The sequence below is a fragment of the Manis javanica genome, chromosome 11 (genome assembly GCF_040802235.1).
Source record: "Manis javanica isolate MJ-LG chromosome 11, MJ_LKY, whole genome shotgun sequence".
NCBI classification, from domain to species: Eukaryota; Metazoa; Chordata; class Mammalia; order Pholidota; family Manidae; genus Manis; species Manis javanica.
This window is the reverse complement of record NC_133166.1, coordinates 86,972,277-86,994,394: the sequence shown is the minus strand read 5'-3', so window position 1 is coordinate 86,994,394 and position 22,118 is coordinate 86,972,277. Positions and strand designations below refer to the sequence as shown.

Below are 22,118 nucleotides of genomic sequence, written 5' to 3'. Positions count from 1 at the left end.
TGACACTGGATTATTGTTTAACTCCATACACAAAAGCAAACTTGAAATGGATCAAGCTCCTGAATATAAGTCATGAAACCATAAAACTCTTAGAAAAAAATAGGCAAAACTCTCTTGGACATAAACACAAGCAACTTCTTCATGAACATATTTCCCTGGGCAAGGGAAACAAAAGCAAAAATGAACAAGTGAGACTATATCAAGCTGAAAAGCTTCTGTACAGCAAAGGACACCATCAATAGAACAAAAAGGCATCCTACAATATGGGAGAATATATTCATAAATGACAGATCCGATAAAGGCTTGACACCCAAAATATATAAAGAGCTCACGCACCTCAACAAACGAAAAGGAAATAATCCAATTAAAAAATGGGCAGAGGATCTGAACAGACACTTCTCCAAAGAAGAAATTCAGGTGGCTAACAGGCATATGAAAAGATGCTCCACATCGCTAATCATCAGAGAAATGTAAATTAAAACCACATTGAGGTATCACCTCACACCAGTTAGGATGGCCAACATCCAAAAGACAAACAACAACAAATGTTGGCAAGGTTGTGGAGAAAGGGGAACCCTCCTATAGTGCTGGTGGCAATGTAAATTAGTTCAACCATTATGGAAAGCTGTATGAAGGTTCCTCATAAAGCTCAAAATAGAAATACCATTTGACCCAGGAATTCCACTCCTAGGAATTTACCCTAAGAATGAAGGAGCCCAGTTTGAAAAAGACATATGCACCCCTATGTTTATTGCAGCACTATTCACAATAGCCAAGAAATGGAAGCAACCTAAGTGTCCATCAGTAGATGAATGGATAAAGAAGGTGTGGTACATACACACAATGGAATATTATTCAGCCATAAGAAGAAAACAAATCCTACCATTCCCAACATCATGGATGGAGCTAGAGGGTATTATGCTCAGCGAAATAAGCCAGGCGGAGAAAGACAAGTATCAAATGATTTCACTCATCTGTGGAGTATAAGAACAAAGCAAAAACTGAAGGAACAAAACAGCAGCAGACTCACAGAACCCAAGAATAGACTAACAGTTACCAACGGGAAAGAGACTGGGGAGGATGGGCGGGAAAGGAGGGATAAGGGGGATAAAGGGACATTACGATTAGCACACATAGTATAGGGGTGGGGCACGGGGAAGGCAGTACAACACAGAGAAGACAAGTTGTGATTCTATAGTGTATAACTATGCTAATGGACAGTGACTCTAATGGGTATGTGTTGGGGACTTGATAATGGGGGGAGTTCAGTAACCATAATGTTGCTCATGTAATTGTTCATTAATGATACCAAAAAAAAAAAACCAACAAAGACTTTTATTTTATTGTACAATTGAAAAAGTGGAAAAAAAGGGCTGCTTATTAGGTTTACCTAAAATTTCCATAGATTTGATATAAGAATAGAAATGGTTTGTTACTTAGATTTGATCACTAGATACCACTTTAGAAGAAATGTTCTGACATCAGCAATTGACACATATGAACCAAGAAAACCAAGGGTTTTTGGAAAATCTCTGATCACACCCGCAAGGATGCCAATTCAAAAAGCTCAGCTGATTAATACCTTGTATCTTAGTTCTATTTATCTGTCTTCAGATGATCTGAAAGCAAGACAACCTATTTTTTAAAAAATTGTAATACAAATTGTAGTGAGTACATTCATATGCAAGAATAAAGTTGCTGATAAATTTCTGTTTAGGAAACTCTATAATTGAAAAAGATTTGGAAAACAAAAGGTCTTTCTAATATTTGAGACTGACTAGGACCATTTTGTTATTGTGTATGTGACAAAGATACTACCATTCACTGAAACAGATAGGATGGAAGGCACATATAATGAACTTATGTCACTGGAAAGGTTGAAGGTGCACTAACTGTACAACAGAAATATAAGAGACTCTAGGAGAATATAATCTCTTGGTAATTCAATCCAATAATTATTTTATGCTACCTAAGCAAAATGGAATAGAAGAGAACACTTTGGGATTAAGAAAGTGATATGCAGTGCAAGTTAAAAACTAAAGTACCCCTATAAAAAACACTTCCTTGTCTCCCAAGTTTACACATGATGCTGCCAAGTTTAAGAAACTGGCTATTGAAGTGGGAGTGCTTTAGCTGCTGCACAACATCCTTGTCCTTGATAATTGATGTTCTGAAAAAGTTTGCCATTCCATTTTATTGAAATTTATAAAATGCCTTGAATTCTTATAATGGTAAAAGTTGTAGGATAAGAGGAATCTAAGGAAAAGATATGAGAAAAAAACATCAGTTTTTTAAATGATTACCTTAAACAAAGAGGTGTACAAGATAATTAACAATACAATTACACTGCAAATTGGACAGACGCAAATTTCACAGAGCTTCTCTAATGTGACTGAGACATCAGAGGAGCTGATAAAGCAGTAGTCTCTCATTAACTCAGTATAGGGGACAAGTTATTTCATCTGTAAAACAAGAAGAATAATTCTTTGCCTGGTAAATCCATACCTGTCATTCCAGAGATTTTAATTTATATTTTTGTTGTTATGCAGATAACTGACTTATTGAAAGAAAAAACTCAAGTGTAAATCAGAATATCAAACATGAAAGGCAGACATGAGTTCAAATCCAATCTGTTCTGCTTTAGTTTCCCATCTGTAAAATGAGGATAATAATAGTAGCTGGGGTTGTATTACAAGAGAGACTACATTAAAAATGCCTGACACACAGCACATGGTTCACTCAAGCTAATTATTGAATGGTCCTAATTATTGAAATACAGGCTTTCTTTTCATGGATGTCTTATAGATGTGACTGCAAATCAACAAGACCAATTCCATATGCTATACACAAAGTACCGTGAAGCAGTGAAGAGAGAAGATTCTGGAGTCAAATCACCAGAGGTTAAATACCATTTTTGCTATTTACTAAACTGTACGACTTTGAGCAAAATTACTTAACTTGTTTATGCTTCAGTTTCTTCATCTATAAAATGGTGATAATAGTATTAATTTTATAAGGTTATTATAAAGATTAAAAAAGATAACATGTATAAAGCATTGAGTACAGAGCTCAAAAAATGTTACATATTAGCACCATCATCATCCCTTATAGTCACTCTATGAAAGGAGATACACTCCTTTGATCACTAGAACTTGATTCTACAGAAACAGCACAATTGATTCTTAAATGAGTTCTTATGTATCCACACATTCTCCAATACTGCAAGTTTCTTAAACTGGTTGGGTAACTGAACCAAGATTTTTTACCTTGCCTCAATATGAACAAGACAAAATATGTAAATTTTGTATTGTATCTTTCCAATTGCTACTGATGTAAATTAGAAAAGACCAAATGCCTTATCAAAGCCCACTGTAAAACCACTTTCTCTGTTTTAAGCAAGGTAACTTCCTACCTGTCATCTGTATTTCGAAGGGATGGAAGCCGAAAGCTCGTGTTTCTGTCAAGCTTTGATTGGCTTTTGGTCCTCTTGATGGAGCCTTTCAGGCGCTTGCTGAAGAACCCCTAGAATGAAAAGGCAGAAGGTGATTGGGAGAGGGAGCCAAAAGGGACCCTTGCTGTCTCCTTATTCCTCTGCACTACCTTTGCAAAAGATGTTCAGACTTCTATAATGAAAACCAGAAACAGAGTCCAGCTTTTAATATTTTACTTTGTAAATAATAGTTGCTTGAAACTATCTGTTAAAGTGATGAAAAAAATTTTTTCTTCCTGATGACAGGGATAAATGTTTTGATAGCACTAAATTTCTTATTTTTAAGTAGTTTCTATACCAGCTATAGCTAGAGAAACATCTAACTTTAATAATAGGTTTTAAAAAACACAATATAGGGGGCGGGAGCCAAGATGGCGGCGTGAGTAGAGCAGTGGAAATCTCCTCCCAAAAACACATAGAGCTATGAAAATATAACAAAGAAAAATCTTCCTAAAATAGAGACCACAGGACACAGGACAACATCCAGACCACATCCACACCTGCAAGAACCCAGCGCCTTGTGAAGGGGGTAAGATACAAGCCCCAGCCCGGCGGGACCCGAGCGCCCCTCCCCCCGGCTCCCGGCGGGTGGAGAGAAACCGGAGCAGTTTTTTTTTTTTGGCGAGGGCTTTTTGGAAGCCTTAGAGGGACGGGCCCCCGTTGCTGGGGAGGCAGGGTGGCGGGACCGGTGAGGAGGTGCCTGGGAACGGCGCCGGAGGACAAAGAATATCCCGCGTTTCTCCCTGCGAGACCTGGGGGCGGGTGCCTGAGACCGGTGCCTGAGGACGGAGGAGGTCGCGCGTTTTTCCCCTTTTTTTTTTTTTCTCTTTTTGGCAAGCGCTTTTTGGAAGCCTGGAAGGGACGGGGACCCCAGTGCTAGGGAGGCACGGTGGCGGGACTGGTGAGCGGGTGGCTGGGACCGGCGCCTGAGGACAAAGAATATCCCCCGTTTTTCCCTGCGGGACCGGTGGGCGGGTGCCTGAGACCGGCACTTGAGGACAGAGGAAATCGCGCGTTTTTCCCCTTTTTTTTTTCTCTTTTCTGCGAGTGCTTTTTGGAAGCCTAAAAGGGACAGGGACCCCGGAGCTAGGGAGGCAGGGCGGCGGGACTGGTGAGCGGGTGCCTGGGACTGGCACCTGAGGACAAAGAATATCCCGCATTTTTCCCTGTGGGACCGGTGGGTGGGTGCCTGAGACCAGCACCTGAGGATGGAAGAAATCGCGCGTTTTTCCCCTTTTTTTTTTTCTCTCTTTTTGCCAAGTGCTTTTTGGAAGCCTTGAAGGGACAGGGACCCCGGTGCTAGGGAGGCAGGGCGGCGGGACTGGTGAGCGGGTGCGTGGGACCAGTGCCTGAGGACCAAGAATATTGAGCATTCCTTCCCTGCGGGACCGGTGGGTGGGTGCTTTTTGGAAGCCTTGAAAGGACAGGGACCCTGGTGCTAGGGAGACAGGGCAGCAGGACCAGTGCGCGGGTGCCTGGGACCGGCACCTGAGGAAAAAAAAAAAAAATCGCGTGTTTTTTCTTTTTTTTTCCTTTCTGTTCCCTCTCTCATTGTTGCTGTTGTTGTTTTGGTTTGGAGAGTGCTTTTTGGAAATCTTAAAGGGGCAGGACAGGTCACTTAGACCAGAAGCAGGGAATCTGGGGATCTCTGGGCACTCTAACCCCCTGGGCAGCAGGGAGCACAGAGGCCCCTTACGGAGATAAATAGTCTCCTGGCTGCTCCCCCTCTAACGGGGCTCCACCATTTTGGAGGAACAGCCCCAGCCAGGCCAAGCCCACAGCAACAGTGGAGATAAACCCCAAAGCAACTGGGCAGGAAGCAGAAGCCCTGTCTGCGCACAGCTGCCCAGCACAAGCCACTAGAGGTCGCTATTCTCCCAGGAAAAGGCTACAAACCAACAAGAAGGGAAGCTCTTCCAGCGGTCACTTGTACCAGCTCTGCAGACTATCTCTATCACCATGAAAAGGCAAAACTACAGGCAGACAAAGATCACAGAGACAACACCTGAGAAGGAGACAGACCTAACTAGTCCTCCTGAAAAAGAATTCCAAATAAAAATCATGAACATGCTGACAGAGATGCAGAAAAAAATGCAAGAGCAATGGGATGAGATGCAGAGAAAAATGCAAGAGCAGTGGGATGAGATGCAGAGAAAAATGCAAGAGCAGTGGGATGAAGTCCGGAAGGAGATCACAGATGTCAGGAAAGAGATCACAGAAGTGAAACAATCCCTGGAAGGATTTATAAGCAGAATGGATAAGATGCAAGAGGCCATTGAAGGAATAGAAGCCAGAGAACAGGAACGTATAGAAGCTGACATAGAGAGAGATAAAAGGATCTCCAGGAATGAAACAACACTAAGAGAAATATGTGACCAATACAAAAGGAAAAACATTCGTATTATAGGGATACCAGAAGAGGAAGAAAGAGGAAAAGGGATAGAAAGTGTCTTTGAAGAAATAATTGCTGAAAACTTCCCCAAACTGGGGGAGGAAATAATCGAACAGACCATGGAATTATACAGAACCCCCAACAGAAAGGATCCAAGGAGGACAACACCAAGACACATAATAATTAAAATGGCAAGGATCAAGGACAAGGAAAGAGTTTTAAAGGCAGCTAGAGAGAAAAAGGTCACCTATAAAGGAAAACCAATCAGGCTAACATCAGACTTCTCAACAGAAACCCTACAGGCCAGAAGAGAATGGCATGATATACTTAATGCAATGAAACAGAAGGGCCTTGAACCAAGGATACTGTATCCAGCACGACTATCATTTAAATATGATGGTGGGATCAAACAATTCCCAGATAAGCAAAAGCTGAGGGAATTTGCTTCCCACAAACCACCTCTACAGGGCATCCTACAGGGACTGCTCTAGATGGGAGCACCCCTAAAAAGAGCACAGAACAAAACACACAACATATGAAGAAGGGAGGAGGAGGAATAAGAAGGGAGAGAAGAAAAGACTCTCCAGACAGTGTATATAACAGCTCAATAAGCGAGCTAAGTTAGGCAGTAAGATACTAAAGAAGCTAACCTTGAACCTTTGGTAACCACGAATCTAAAGCCTGCAATGGCAATAAGTACATATCTTTCAATAGTCACCCTAAATGTAAATGGACTTAATGCACCAATCAAAAGACATAGAGTAATAGAATGGATAAAAAAGCAAGACCCATCTATATGCTGCTTACAAGAAACTCACCTTAAACCCAAAGATAAGCATAGACTAAAAGTCAAGGGATGGAAAAACATATTTCAGGCAAACAACAGTGAGAAGAAAGCAGGGGTTGCAGTACTAATATCAGACAAAATAGACTTCAAAACAAAGAAAGTAACAAGAGATAAAGAAGGCCACTACATAATGATAAAGGGCTTAGTCCAACAAGAGGATATAACCATTCTAAATATATATGCACCCAATACAGGAGCACCAGCATATGTGAAGCAAATACTAACAGAACTAAAGAGGGAAATAGACTGCAATGCATTCATTGTAGGAGACTTCAACACACCACTCACCCCAAAGGATAGATCCACCGGGCAGAAAATAAGTAAAGACACACAGGCACTGAACAACACACTAGAACAGATGGACCTAATAGACATCTATAGAACTTTACATCCAAAAGCAACAGGATATACATTCTTCTCAAGTGCACATGGAACATTCTCCAGAATAGACCACATACTAGCTCACAAAAAGAGCCTCAGTAAATTCCACAATATTGAAATTCTACCAACCAATTTTTCAGACCACAAAGGTATGAAAGTAGAAATAAATTCTACAAAGAAAACAAAAAGGCTCACAAACACATGGAGGCTTAACAACATGCTACTAAATAATCAATGGATCAATGAACAAATCAAAATAGAGATCAAGGAATATATAGAAACAAATGACAACAACAACACTAAGCCCCAACTTCTGTGGGATGCAGCGAAAGCAGTCTTAAGAGGAAAGTATATAGCAATCCAGGCACACTTGAAGAAGGAAGAACAATCCCAAATGAATAGTCTAACATCACAATTATTAAAACTGGAAAAAGAAGAACAAATGAGGCCTAAAGTCAGCAGAAGGAGGGACATAATAAAGATCAGAGAAGAAATAAACAAAATTGAGAAGAATAAAACAATAGCAAAAATCAACGAAACCAAGAGCTGGTTCTTTGAGAAAATAAACAAAATAGATAAGCCTCTAGCCCAACTTATTAAGAGAAAAAGAGAGTCAACACAAATCAACATAATCAGAAATGAGAATGGAAAAATCACGACAGACTCCACAGAAATACAAAGAATTATTAAAGACTACTATGAAAACCTATATGCCAACAAGCTGGAAAACCTAGAAGAAATGGACAACTTCCTAGAAAAATACAACCTCCCAAGACTGACCAAGGAAGAAACACAAAAGTTAAACAAACCAATTACAAGCAAAGAAATTGAAACAGTAATCAAAAAACTACCCAAGAACAAAACCCCGGGGCCGGACGGATTTACCTCGGAATTTTATCAGACACACAGAGAAGACATAATACCCATTCTCCTTAAAGTGTTCCACAAAATAGAAGAAGAGGGAATACTCCCAAACTCATTCTATGAAGCCAACATCACCCTAATACCAAAACCAGGCAAAGACCCCACCAAAAAAGAAAATTACAGACCAATATCCCTGATGAACGTAGATGCAAAAATACTCAATAAAATATTAGCAAACAGAATTCAACAGTATATCAAAAGGATCATACACCATGACCAAGTGGGGTTCATCCCAGGGATGCAAGGATGGTACAACATTCGAAAATCCATCAACATCATCCACCACATCAACAAAAAGAAAGACAAAAACCACATGATCATCTCCATAGATGCTGAAAAAGCATTTGACAAAATTCAACATCCATTCATGATAAAAACTCTCAGCAAAATGGGAATAGAGGGCAAGTACCTCAACATAATAAAGGCCATATATGATAAACCCACAGCCAGCATTATACTGAACAGCGAGAAGCTGAAAGCATTTCCACTGAGATCGGGAACCAGACAGGGATGCCCACTCTCCCCACTGTTATTTAACATAGTACTGGAGGTCCTAGCCACGGCAATCAGACAAAACAAAGAAATACAAGGAATCCAGATTGGTAAAGAAGAAGTTAAACTGTCACTATTTGCAGATGATATGATACTGTACATAAAAAACCCTAAAGACTCCACTCCAAAACTACTAGAACTGATATCGGAATACAGCAAAGTTGCAGGATACAAAATCAACACACAGAAATCTGTAGCTTTCCTATACACTAACAACGAATCAATAGAAAGAGAAATCAGGAAAACAATTCCATTCACCATTGCATCAAAAAGAATAAAATACCTAGGAATAAACCTAACCAAGGAAGTGAAAGACTTATACTCTGAAAACTACAAGTCACTCTTAAGAGAAATTAAAGGGGACACTAATAAATGGAAACTCATCCCATGCTCATGGCTAGGAAGAATTAATATCGTCAAAATGGCCATCCTGCCGAAAGCAATATACAAATTTGATGCAATCCCTCTCAAATTACCAGCAACATTCTTCAATGAATTGGAACAAATAATTCAAAAATTCATATGGAAACACCAAAGACCCCGAATAGCCAAAGCAATCCTGAAAAAGAAGAATAAAGTAGGGGGGATCTCACTCCCCAACTTCAAGCTCTACTACAAAGCCATAGTAATCAAGACAATTTGGTACTGGCACAAGAACAGAGCCACAGACCAGTGGAACAGATTAGAGACCCCAGAAATTAACCCAAACATATATGGTCAATTAATATTTGATAAAGGAGCCATGGACATACAATGGCAAAATGACAGTCTCTTCAACAGATGGTGCTGGCAAAACTGGACAGCTACATGTAGGAGAATGAAACTGGACCATTGTCTAACCCCATATACAAAGGTAAACTCAAAATGGATCAAAGACCTGAATGTAAGGCATGAAACCATTAAACTCTTGGAAAAAAACATAGGCAAAAACCTCTTAGACATAAACATGAGTGATCTCTTCTTGAACATATCTCCCCGGGCAAGGAAAACAACAGCAAAAATGAGCAAGTGGGACTACATTAAGCTGAAAAGCTTCTGTACAGCGAAAGACACCATCAATAGAACAAAAAGGAACCCTACAGTATGGGAGAATATATTTGAAAATGACAGATCTGATAAAGGCTTGACGTCCAGAATATATAAAGAGCTCACACGCCTCAACAAACAAAAAACAAATAACCCAATTAAAAAATGGGCAGAGGAACTGAACAGAAAGTTCTCCAAAAAAGAAATACAGATGGCCAAGAGACACATGAAAAGATGCTCCACATCGCTAATTATCAGAGAAATGCAAATTAAAACTACAATGAGGTATCACCTCACACCAGTAAGGATAGCTGCCATCCAAAAGACAAACAACAACAAATGTTGGCGAGGCTGTGGAGAAAGGGGAACCCTCCTACACTGCTGGTGGGAATGTAAATTAGTTCAACCATTGTGGAAAGCAGTATGGAGGTGCATCAAAATGCTCAAAACAGACCTACCATTTGACCCAGGAATTCCACTCCTAGGAATTTACCCTAAGAACGCAGCAATCAAGTTTGAGAAAGACAGATGCACTCCTATGTTTATCGCAGCACTATTTACAATAGCCAAGAATTGGAAGCAACCTAAATGTCCATCTGTAGATGAATGGATAAAGAAGATGTGGTACATATACACAATGGAATACTACTCAGCCATAAGAAGTGGAAAAATCCAACCATTTGCAGCAACATGGATGGAGCTGGAGAGTATTATGCTCAGTGAAATAAGCCAAGCGGAGAAAGAGAAATACCAAATGATTTCACTCATCTGAGGAGTATAGGAACAAAGGAAAAACTGAAGGAACAAAACAGCAGCAGAATTACAGAACCCAAAAATGGACTAACAGGTACCAAAGGGAAAGGAACTGGGGAGGATGGGTGGGCAGGGAGGGATAAGGGGGGGGAAGAAGAAGGGGGGTATTAAGATTAGCATGCATGGGGGGGAGGGAGAAAGGGGAGGGTGGGCTGCACAACACAGAGAGGACAAGTAGTGACTCTACAACATTTTGCTAAGCTGATGGACAGTAACCGTAATGTGGTTGTTAGGGGGGACCTGATATAGGGGAGAGCATAGTAAACATAGTATTCTTCAGGTAAGTGTAGATTAAAAATTTAAAAAAAAAAAAAAAAAGAAAGAAAGAAAGAAAAGGGGGATTACTCCTTAACAGGATAAAACTATTGGTAAATCAAAGATCAACGCATGCTTTAAATATCCTTAATGTTGATCACTTAAAGGGTGTCAGATGATCAGCTATGGAGGTACTCTTTTCTGATAATATTCCTTTCTCTTAATTAAAAAAAAAAAAAAAAAAAAAAGCAGTTACTGTGTGCTGACCTCCAATGAGTTCTGCACAGTGGTATAGAGGGCATGTCAAAGTGTGGGCAAAGGGTCTGTTTGTTTCTACGCAGAAGATCAAGGCCTAGCTTGGATACCCAGAAAATGAACTAAGATATGATATGAGGAGGAGCTTCCGGCATCAGCACTCTCTGGAGGACTCGTGCCGGGGGATGATCATCAAAAAGCCTCCACAGGGATCCGGACGATGCTGCGGTTGTGGCTGCATCCAGCCCACCATCTCCTGGACTTGCCATAAGAAGGAGGAGGGAGATGTCTAGGCTGGCATGTGCATACAGTGAGACAACGAATTTGACTGGATCTGTACTGTTGGAACTCAACCAGGAGTTGGGAGGGGTGCAAGTTGTAGCACCCCAAAATCTCATGACTATAGACTATCTATGGTTAAAAGAACATATGGGATGTGAACAGATCCCAGAAATGGGCTGCTTTAATTTGTCTGATGGTTCAAGTACAGTTGGAAAATATCCATCATATCATAGATAAATTTTCACAAATGCCTAGGGTGCCTAAATGGTTTTCTTGGCTTCACTGGAGATGGCTGGTAATTATAGATTTGCTTTGTTTATGTCACCGTATTCCTATTATGTCAATATGTGTGTGCAAATTAGTTAGTAGTTTAAAACCTATACATACTTAAGGTACTATACAAGAAGATATGTCAAAGAAATAATCAATCCTCCCAAGTTTCCTTCATATGCTACATCTATAGCTTTTCTTCTTCCTTCCTAATTACAAACTTTAAATAGAATTCGTGCCTCATATCGAATTTACCGAGTATCATAATTCCTCCAGGTGGTAAAGATACCTCGAGACAAGTGCTGGGCATAGAAGCCACAGGGCATAAATCTGCAAAGAAGTAAAAAGCTAACCTTTGCAAACAATATGGCTTCTCTCTCACTTACCAACTTTACATTTCCCTGTATGGCCCCGGAAGATGACTGGTTAGCCAGAGACGGGTAAGATTCCTCAAGGGAGGAACAACCTAAGACAGGCACAGTCGCAGGGGGGCCATCAGGTGAGAATTTGGGGATCAACAGAGGTGAGGCTCAGAACCTCACCCCCCCTGCTTTGAGAGAAATCTTCTGCATCCGTGGATGTCTTGCTGCCCTTGTCTAGCCTGGATTAATACTTAGTCCATAGGCACACACCTGATCATCTGATCATCTACATTTGCCTTCTTACAGCACTAAACTATGTTTTCTACCTTTATCTTGCATCTACCTACCACTTCAGCATTTTATTAAAAATAAAAATAATAATAATAATAGGAGAAATGTGGGATCAACATATAAATCAAGTACAAAAATCAAATGAATATTCATATTTGACCTGATGGTTTATAGGTCATATTGCATGATCAAAACCGAAAGTTTCTGTGATGACTGCCCTTGTACTGTTCACCATGTAAGAATTTATTCACTCTGTAAGAATTCGTTCACCATGTAAGAACTTGTTCGTTATGCTTCAGAAGATTGGAGACTGACGAGAATTAGGCTTGAGATGGATTAATGATTGTACATTGAGCATTGACCCCCCTATACTGAATTTTATTGTTGTTAACAACCATTTGATCAATAAATATGAGAGATGCCCTCTCAAAAAAAACAAAAAACAAAAAAACAAAAAAAAAAAAAAATGATGGGAGCTGTACTCAAAGAAAAAAAAAAAAAAAAAAAAACACAATATAACATAGAAAAATATACTGCTTTCTATGAAGATGGTGTGAGCAATTTCAATGTAAATGGCATCCAGTGATTTCCTGAACGAAATTAAGGGAAAATAGGAAAAGAGAAGAGTATGTGCAAAGTCCCTGAGGTGAGAAGGTACTCGTGCATTTGAAGAATTTTAAAGAATGTACAATTGTGAGAAGAGAAGCTTTGTTCTAATTTCTGGGGTGGTGGGAGGGAGAAAAAGAGTTAAGTAATCAGTATAAGGAAATGTGTTTGTGGGCTCAAAAGCTTCCAAATTTGGTCTGTATCACCCTGAGTATGGCATTTGTAAAGTTAAGTTTTAAATGTAGCTGAACTGGAGTGGATTAAAGATGGCAGCGTGAGAGGAGAGACAGAGGCTTCCTCCTAAAACTGGATACAATTAGAAAATACAGTTGGTGCAACTAATCCTGAGAGAGCAACAAGAAAGAGGATGGCACCAGATTGCATACACCTGGAGAAAAGAGCGGACCTCATGGAACAGGGTAATGTACCAAAGCTGTGGCCAGGCGGGACCCGAGCCCTTCCCCCACTGGCGGGAGGAAGAGGAAAGGAGCAGAGAGGGAGTGGAAGGCCTGGGACTGCTGAACACCTAGCTCCGGAGATCTGCTCTGGAAGCACAAACCTACATTTCATGGTGCTTTCATGAGACTCACATGACTACCGGGTTGGAAAGTTAGTACAGGAAGAATTCCTGGAGAGACTGAGATTCAGCTGCTTGTGGAAAGCACGGATCCATATCCGGCTGATCTGGGACAAAAGCTTATACCTGTGTGCTCGGCCCACTGGTTAAGGCCGTGGAGACAGGCACAGCAGCCGGAAAGTGGGGAACAGCTCTTTCCTCCCCCCAGGCACCAATACCCCTTCCCTGCGACCCCCAACATTGCTTCAGGGGCTGAGCGGCTCCAGAGAAGAGCTTCAGGACACTAGAGGGCGCCATATACAAACATGAAACACCAAAGGAACCTGGTGGAGAGTAAAATTAATATAACTCTGGAGAAAGATTTAAATGACATGGACCTTAGGACTCTTTCTGAAAGGGAGTTCGAGATAAAAATCATCAACATGCTAATGGAGGTATGGAAAGATATCCAAGAATTCAGGAATGAATTTGGGTCAGAGATCCAATTGCTGAAGAGCACAATGGAGGGTATTAAAAGCAGGTTGGATACAGTAGAGGAGACGATAAATGAAACAGAAACTAGAGAAGAGGAATACAAAGAAGCTGAGACACAGACAGAAAAAAGGATCTCTAAAAATGAAAGAATATTGAGAGAACTGTGTGATGAATGCAAACAGAACAATATTCGCATTATGGGGATACCAAAAGAAGAAGAGAAAGAGAAAGGGATAGAAGTGTCTTTGAGGAGGTAATTGCTGAAAACTTCCCCAGTCTGGGGAAGGAGATAAGTCTCTGAGGACATAGAGATCCACACATCTCCCACCACAAGGGACCCAAGGAAGACAACACCAAGACATATAGTAATAAAATTGCCAAAATCAAGGATAAGGACAGACTATTAAAAGTAGCCAGAGAAATAAATAAGATCACATACAAAGGAAAGCCTATCAGGCTAACATCAGACTTCTCAGCAGAAACCTTACAGGCCAGAAGGGAGTGCCATGATGTATTTAATGCAATGAAGCAGAAGGGCCTCAAACCAAGATTACTTTACTGGCAAGATTATCATTTAAATTTGAAGGAGGGATTAAACAATTTCCAGATAAGCAAAAGTGGAGAGAATTTACCTCTCACAAACCATCTCTACAGTCTATTTTGGAGGGACTGCTATAGATGGAAGTGTTCCTAAGGTTTAATAGCTGTCACCAGAGGAAATAAAAGCACAGTAAAGAAAGTAGAACAGCTAATTACTAAGCAAATGCAAAATTAAATTAACTGTCCCCAAAGTCAATCAAGGGATAGACAAAGAATACAGAATATGATACCTAATATATAAAGAATGGAGGAGGAAGAAAAAGGAGGAGAAAAAGAAAAGGACCTTTAGATTGTGTTTGTAACAGCATATTAAGTGAGTTAAGTTAGACTCTTAGAAAGTAAGGAAATTAACTTTGAACCTGTGGTAACCATGAATCAAAAGCCTGCAATGGCAATAAGTACATACCTATCAATAATCACCCTAAATGTAAATGGACTGAAAGCACCAATCAAAAGATATAGGGTCACTGAATGGATAAAAAAACAAGACCCATCTATATGCTGCCTGCAAGAGACTCACTTTAAACCCAAAGACATACACAGACTAAAAGTGAAGGGATGGAAAAAGATATCTCATGCAACTAACAGAGAGAAAAAAGCAGGAGTTGCAATACTTGTGTCAGACAAAATAGACTTCAAAACACAGAAAGTAACAAGAGACAAAGAAGGATATTACATAATGATAAAGAAATCAATCCAACAAGAAGATATAACCATTATAAATATCTATGCTCCCAACATAGGAGCACCCACGTATGTGAAACAAATACTAACAGAATTAAAAGGGGACATAGAAGGCAATGCATTCATTCTAAGAGACTTCAACACTCCACTCACTGCAAAGGACAGTTCAACCAGACAGAAAATAAGTAAGAAGACAGAGGCTCTGAACAACACAGGAGAACAGATGGACCTAACAGACATCTACAGAACTCTACACCCAAAAGCAGGAGAATACACATTCTTCTCAAGTGCACACAGAACATTTTCAAGAATAGATCATACACTAGGCCACAAAAAGAGCTTCAGTAAATTGAAAAATACTGAAATTGTACTAACCAATTTCTTAGATCACAAAGCTATGAAACTAGAAATAAATTATGCAAAGAAAATGAAAAATCCCACGAAAACATGGAGGCTTCACAACATGCTCCTAAATAACCAATGGATCAATGACCAAATAAAAACAGAGATCAAGCAATATATGGAGACAAATGACAACAATAATTCAACACCGCAAAATCTGTTGGATGCAGCCAAAGCTGTGCTAAGGGAAAGTATATTGCAATACAGGCCAACCTCAAGAAAGAACAATCCCATATAAGCAGTCTAAACTCACAATTAATGAAACTAGAAAAAGAACAACAAATGAGGCACAAAGTCAGTAGAAGGAGGGACATAATAAAGATTAGAGCAGAAATAAATAAAATTGAGAAGAATAAAACAATAGAATCAATGAAAGCAAGAGTTGGTTCTTTGAGAAAATAAACAGAATAGATAAACCCCTAGTCAGACTTATCAAGAAAAAAAGAGAGTCTACACACATAAACAGAATCAGAAATGAGAAAGGAAAAATCACTACAGACACCACAGAAATACAAAGAATTATTAGAGAATACTATGAAAAATTATATGCTAACAAACTGGATAACCTAGAAGAAATGCATAACTTTCTAGAAAAACACAACCTTCCAAGGCTGAACAAGGAAGAAACAGAAAATCTGAACAGCCCTATTACCAGCAACGAAATTTAACTGGTAAACAAAAACCTACCTAAGAACAAAACCCCTGGACCAGATGGCTTCACCGCTGAATTTTATCAAACATTTAGTGAAGACTTAATACCCATTCTCCTTAAAGTTTTCCAAAAAATAGAAGAGGAGGGAATACTTCCAAACTCATTCTATGAGGCCAGCATCACTCTAATACCAAAACCAGGCAAAGACACCACAAAAAAAAAAAATTATAGACCAATATCCCTGATGAACATAGATGCAAAAATACTCAACAAAATATTAGCAAACCGAATTAAAAAATACATCAAAAAGATCATTCATCATGATCAAGTTGGATTTATGCCAGGGATGCAAGGATGGTACAACATTCGAAAAACCATCAACAGCATCCACCACATCAACAAAAAGAAGGACAAAAACCACATAATCATCTCTATAGATGTTGAAAAAGCATTTGACAAAATTCAACATCCATTCATGATAAAAACTCTCAACAAAATGGGTATAGAGGGCAAGTACCTCAACATAATAAAGGCCACATATGACAAACCCACAGCCAGCATTATACTGAACAGCGAGAAGCTGAAAGCTTTTCCTTTAAGATCAGGAACAAGACAAGGATGCCCACTCTCCCCACTTCTATTCAACATAGTACTGGAGGTCCTAGCCACGGCAATCAGACAACACAAAGAAATAAAAGGCATCCAGATTGGCAAGGAAGGAGTTAAACTGTCCCTGTTTGCAGATGACATGATATTGTACATAAAAAACCCTAAAGAAGCCACTCCAAAACTACTAGATCTAATATCTGAAACCAGCAAAGTTGCAGGATACAAAATTAATACACAGAAATCTGTGGCATTCCTATACACTAACAATGAACTAGCAGAAGGAGAAATTAGGAAAACAATTCCATTCACAACTGCATCAAAAAGAATAAAATACCTAGGAATAAACCTAACCAGGGAAGTGAAAGACCTATACTCTGAAAACTACAAGACACGCTTAAGAGAAATTAAAGATACCAATAAATGGAAACACATCCCATGCTTATGGATAGGAAGAATTAATATTGTCAAAATGGCCGTCCTGCCTAAGGCAATCTACAGATTCAATGCAATTCCTATCAAAATACCAAAAGCATTCTTCAAAGAACTAGAGAAAATCATCCTAAAATTCATATGGAACCATAAAAGACCTCGAATAGCCAAAGCAATCCTGAGAAGGAAGAATAAAGCAGGGGGAATTATGCTCCCCAACTTCAAGCTCTACTACAAAGCCACAGTAATGAAGACAATTTGGTACTGGCACAAGAACAAACCCATAGACCAATGGAACAGACTAGAGAGCCCTGATATAAACACAACCATATATGATCAATTAATATATGATAAAGGAGCCATGGACATACAATGGGGAAATGACAGCCTCTTCAACAGCTGGTGTTGGCAAAACTGGACAGCTACATGCAAGAGAATGAAACTGGATTATTGTTTAACCCCATACACAAAAGTAAACTCGAAATGGATTAAAGACTTGAATGTAAGTCATGAAACCATAAAACTCTTAGAAAACAACATAGGCAAACATCTCCTGAATATAAACATGAGCCACTTCTTCCTGAACCCATCTCCTCGAGAAAGGGAAACAAAAGCAAAAATGAACTAATGGGACATTAAACTAAAAAGGTTTTGTACAGCAAAGGACATCATCAACAAAACAAAAAGGCATCCTACAGTATGGGAGGATATATTTGTAAATGACATATCCGACAAAGGGTTAACATCCAAAATATATAAAGAACTTACACACCTCAACAAACAAAAAGCAAATAACCTGACTAACAAATGGGCAGAGGATATGAGGAGCCGGTTCTCCGAAGAGGAAATTCAGATGGCCAACAGACACATGAAAAGATGCTTCACATCACTAATCATCAGGGAAATGCAAATTAAAACCACAATGAGATATCACCTCACACCAGTAAGGATGGCCAGCATCAAAAAGACTAAGAACAACAAATGTTGGCGAGGATGGGGAGAAAGGGGAACCCTCCCACACTGTTGGTGGGAATGTAAGCTAGTTCAACCATTGTGGAAAGCAATATGGAGGTTCCTCAAAAAACTAAAAATAGAAATACCATTTGACCCCGGAATCCCACTTCTTGGAATACACCCAAAGAATACAACTTCTCAGATTCAAAAAGATATATGCACCCCTATGTTCATTGCAGCACTTTTTACAATAGCCAAGATATGGAAGCAACCTAAGTATCTATCTGTAGATGAATGGATAAAGAAGATGTGGTACATATACAATGCAATACTATTTAGCCATAAGAAAGAAACAAGTCCTACTATTTGCAATAATATGGATGGAGCTGGAGGACATTATGCTCAGTGAAATAAGCCAGGTGGAGAAAGACAAATGCCAAATGACTTCACTCATTTATGGAGTATAACAATGAAGCAAAACTGAAGGAACAAAATGGCAGCAGACTCAGAGACTCCAAGAATAAACTAGTAATTACCAAAGGGGAGGAGTGTGAGAGGGCGGGTGGGGAGGGAGGGAGAAGGGGACTGAGGGGGTATTATGTTTAGTACATATGGTGTGGGGGATCATGGGCAGAACAGTGTATCACAGAGAAGGGACATAGTGGATCTCTGGCAACTTGCTGCACTGATGGACAGTGACTGCATTGAGGTATGGGTGGGGACTTAATAATATAGGTAAATTTAGTAACCACATTGTTTTTTCATGTGAAACCTTCATAAGAGTGTATATCAATCATACCTTAATAAAAATTTTTTTAAAAAGTGTAGCTTAACTGTCTTAAAATGAAATAGATATCATTTATGAAGCCACTGAGGCATGCAGTCTTCGGAAGAACAAAGTGCTCCACAGTTTTTCTGGCTACTACTTGCCTTCTGCCACTTCCACCAAAGTATCTAGAGTTCCTTTAGCATCTTCCTACTCTTAGCACCTGGCAAATAATGATCAAATAAAAGAACAATTGGAAGAATGAACAACAACGGTCACTGCTTTCAAGAAACAATTCTATTACTGGGAGATGACAAGACATTTTATAGAAGTATATCAGAATGTCTTTTAAAAAGGTTGTAATTTAAAGAAAAGTATGTTGACACGTGGAAAATGAGCCTTTCTAAGTGCCTTGAGATGAATATTATCTTATGGAAGATGTGTACAATAAATATTTTCATGAGAAAGAAAAAGAAATACTGGGCCAATATCAGCATATCAAATCTTTTCTATTTTTTCAATTACTACCAAAGCCCACTGTTTTGGGATGAAGATGATATTACTAAGGACAAGCTAGGTTATGCTCATCTAATAACTGCCAATCTTAGCAGCATAAAACATGCTATGTGGCTATGAGCAGGTCAGTTAAAGGATAGGGGAAATGGGAGGAATCATGTATTAGCTCTTAAAGTTTCATGTCACTTCTGGTCTCATTTCACTGGACAAAAAGTCATGTGACCAAATCTAATTTCAATGGGGGAAGATGTACAATTCCATCATGTATCCATAAATCCTATCATGTATCTAGAAAATATTTGGTGAATGGTAGTACAGACTACCACAGAGCTTTTCCATATCAGGAATTTTGTAAACACAAAGGCACTGCTCCTCCATTACAGAAAATGGAGACAAACTTATTTGAATCAGAAGTAGAACTGTTTACATAACTGAAGAAAAATGTTTTCTTTTTATTCTTGTAACCCAAAGAATAAAGGTAAAAACTCAGAAAATATCACATAGATATAATTCCCTACACTGTAGAGAGTGTTGGCATAGCGAGATTAATTGGAGGGAAGAAAACAAAGTACTCTATTTGCACGTACTATATTTCTTAGTGACAGGCATTCATCTGGTCTCTTATACAATCTTAGATCATTAGGGAAAGTAACTGTCATTTGTTCTCTGAGGCAAAGGCTTTATTTACTACTTATGATTCAATCAAGATGAGTCACTATGTTTGTTCATAAATATAGTCATTAAACCAAACCTAAATTTATAGAATTCTATTAGGATCGTTTATGGTTGGTTTGAGAACCACTGGCCTACACTGAGATCCAGGACCTGACCAAATGCCATATATAAATATATTCCTAACAAAAAATGCAGTTAAGCAGTTAACTGAGAATGTACTAGTAGAGGTTCACTCATATATTACTTTAACTTTACCTTCATGTGGTACTTATTATATGACAGTTCATATTTTATTTAATAAGTATTTATTTTGAGCCTATTTGTTATAAAGCACTGTACCAGGTGTTGTAAGGGAATCAAAGATAAAACAAACACAAACTCTGCCCTCAAGGAGCATATAGTTTAATATAGCATTTAGAAACTAAATATAAATATATATGACAAAATTAGAAAAGTACATATTCTTAATGCCTGGCTATTTAATCACAAAATAAAAGATAACTATTATACTTCTGTGAATCTAGGACACCACTGATTGTAAACCACACCATTATTTCATGTATACTAAGAAAAAAGCTGCCAATTAAACTACAACACAATGCTTAATCACTTAGAATTTTCACTTTGTATCAAGGAAGAAGTGTTTTAAAGGCTTACCTAGCAGCTCTTGTCATCTATTACAGTGTATACATAAAAAATATATATGCAAAATAGTTAAGGTATTCCTCATACTTCTTCATTCTGAACCACTTTTTGACTCAGTTCATAGTTATCCACAGAATATCATCCTATATTCTTTCATGAATGTTGACAAACAGTATTTTAAAAGACTATGTTAAAAATGTGAAAAAGTGTATCTTAAAATTGATGAGCTATGATATTATTTTAGAGAGGTACATAGGACTGATTTCAGGAATTCAGAGAAAGAAGAGATTATATATCTGGAGAAGTAAGGGGGAGTTATATGAACAAGTGCGATATGCTAGTTCCCAAAGGGTAGACAGGATTTGGGTTTGGGAGAGTGGAGGAGCAAGGGTATTGTGTGGAGCACAGCATGAGAAACAGCATGGAGGCAAGTACACTCCGGGTATACACTGCACAGATGTAGCTTGGCTGGTATACGGTTAAGGAGTGGAGAAAAATAAGACTGGAAAGGTGGCTTTTTGCCCAGCTTTGATGTATAATTATTATTCTCATTGACCTTTAAACTTTTGAGGGAAGGTATAATGCTATATCTAAATGTCTATTACAGTGTCTAAACCTTAGTAAGTGCTCAATAAGTATCTGATAAATATAATACAAAATTATGGCTGTCTTAGGAACACAAATAAGGGAACTTTAAGATTGCACAGACTGGTCAGTTATTATTTCATGAAGCTACTCGAATCTACTACAAAAATTCTGTTTTCACCTGCAATGTGGTGGCTCTCACCTGAGAATACTATTTAGCTTAGAGACCTATCTGATAGAAGCTTTTCATTCTCTGAATATTCAGTGGTACTCAGGAAGACATGCTGGGATTTTCCTAGCTTATCAGAACATCTTTCAAAACATTAATCCATAAAATAATAATGGCTTAGAGTAAAGCATATTCTTTGAGGTTCATTCCATCTTTTTGCATCCTTTATCATTCTTTGCTGTTCTCATATATTAATCTCTCTTTTGCTTTCTTTCTTTTATTCATTAAGGACTTTAGCCCTTTGCTTGCAATAATTCTCTCTTAACTCCTAACACCATGCTAGTAAATACTAGGTAGTGATCCATCTAATACCATGTCTTCACAATTCTTTGACTCCAATAACCCTACTCTCCCCTGACAGCCACCTGACCCTAGAGCCACACCCTAGATCTTATTATCACTCAGGAGAACTTTCACCTCAGACATCTTAAATAGTAATACTCTTCTTTCTGACTTTTCTTCCTGACCATATATATCTTTTATGTAATACATCTCTTCAACCTCACAGAAACTTCCAGTCTCTTGACTATCCCATGTTCTCCCTGTACCTATTTTCTTCTCTATCCAACCTGGGC

General features: G+C 38.8%; 1 protein-coding gene across 10 annotated transcripts in view; it reads right to left on the bottom strand.

Moving 5' to 3' along the window:
- RASAL2 (RAS protein activator like 2) overlaps positions 1 to 22,118 on the bottom strand; it is a 396,637-nt gene that overhangs the window by 56,876 nt on the left and 317,643 nt on the right. For all 10 annotated transcript variants that reach the window (XM_037022379.2, XM_037022384.2, XM_037022380.2 and 7 more), the window contains one exon: positions 3,413 to 3,522. In XM_037022379.2, the coding sequence (XP_036878274.2) occupies positions 3,413 to 3,522 (110 nt within the window). The remainder of the gene's footprint in view (positions 1 to 3,412; positions 3,523 to 22,118) is intronic.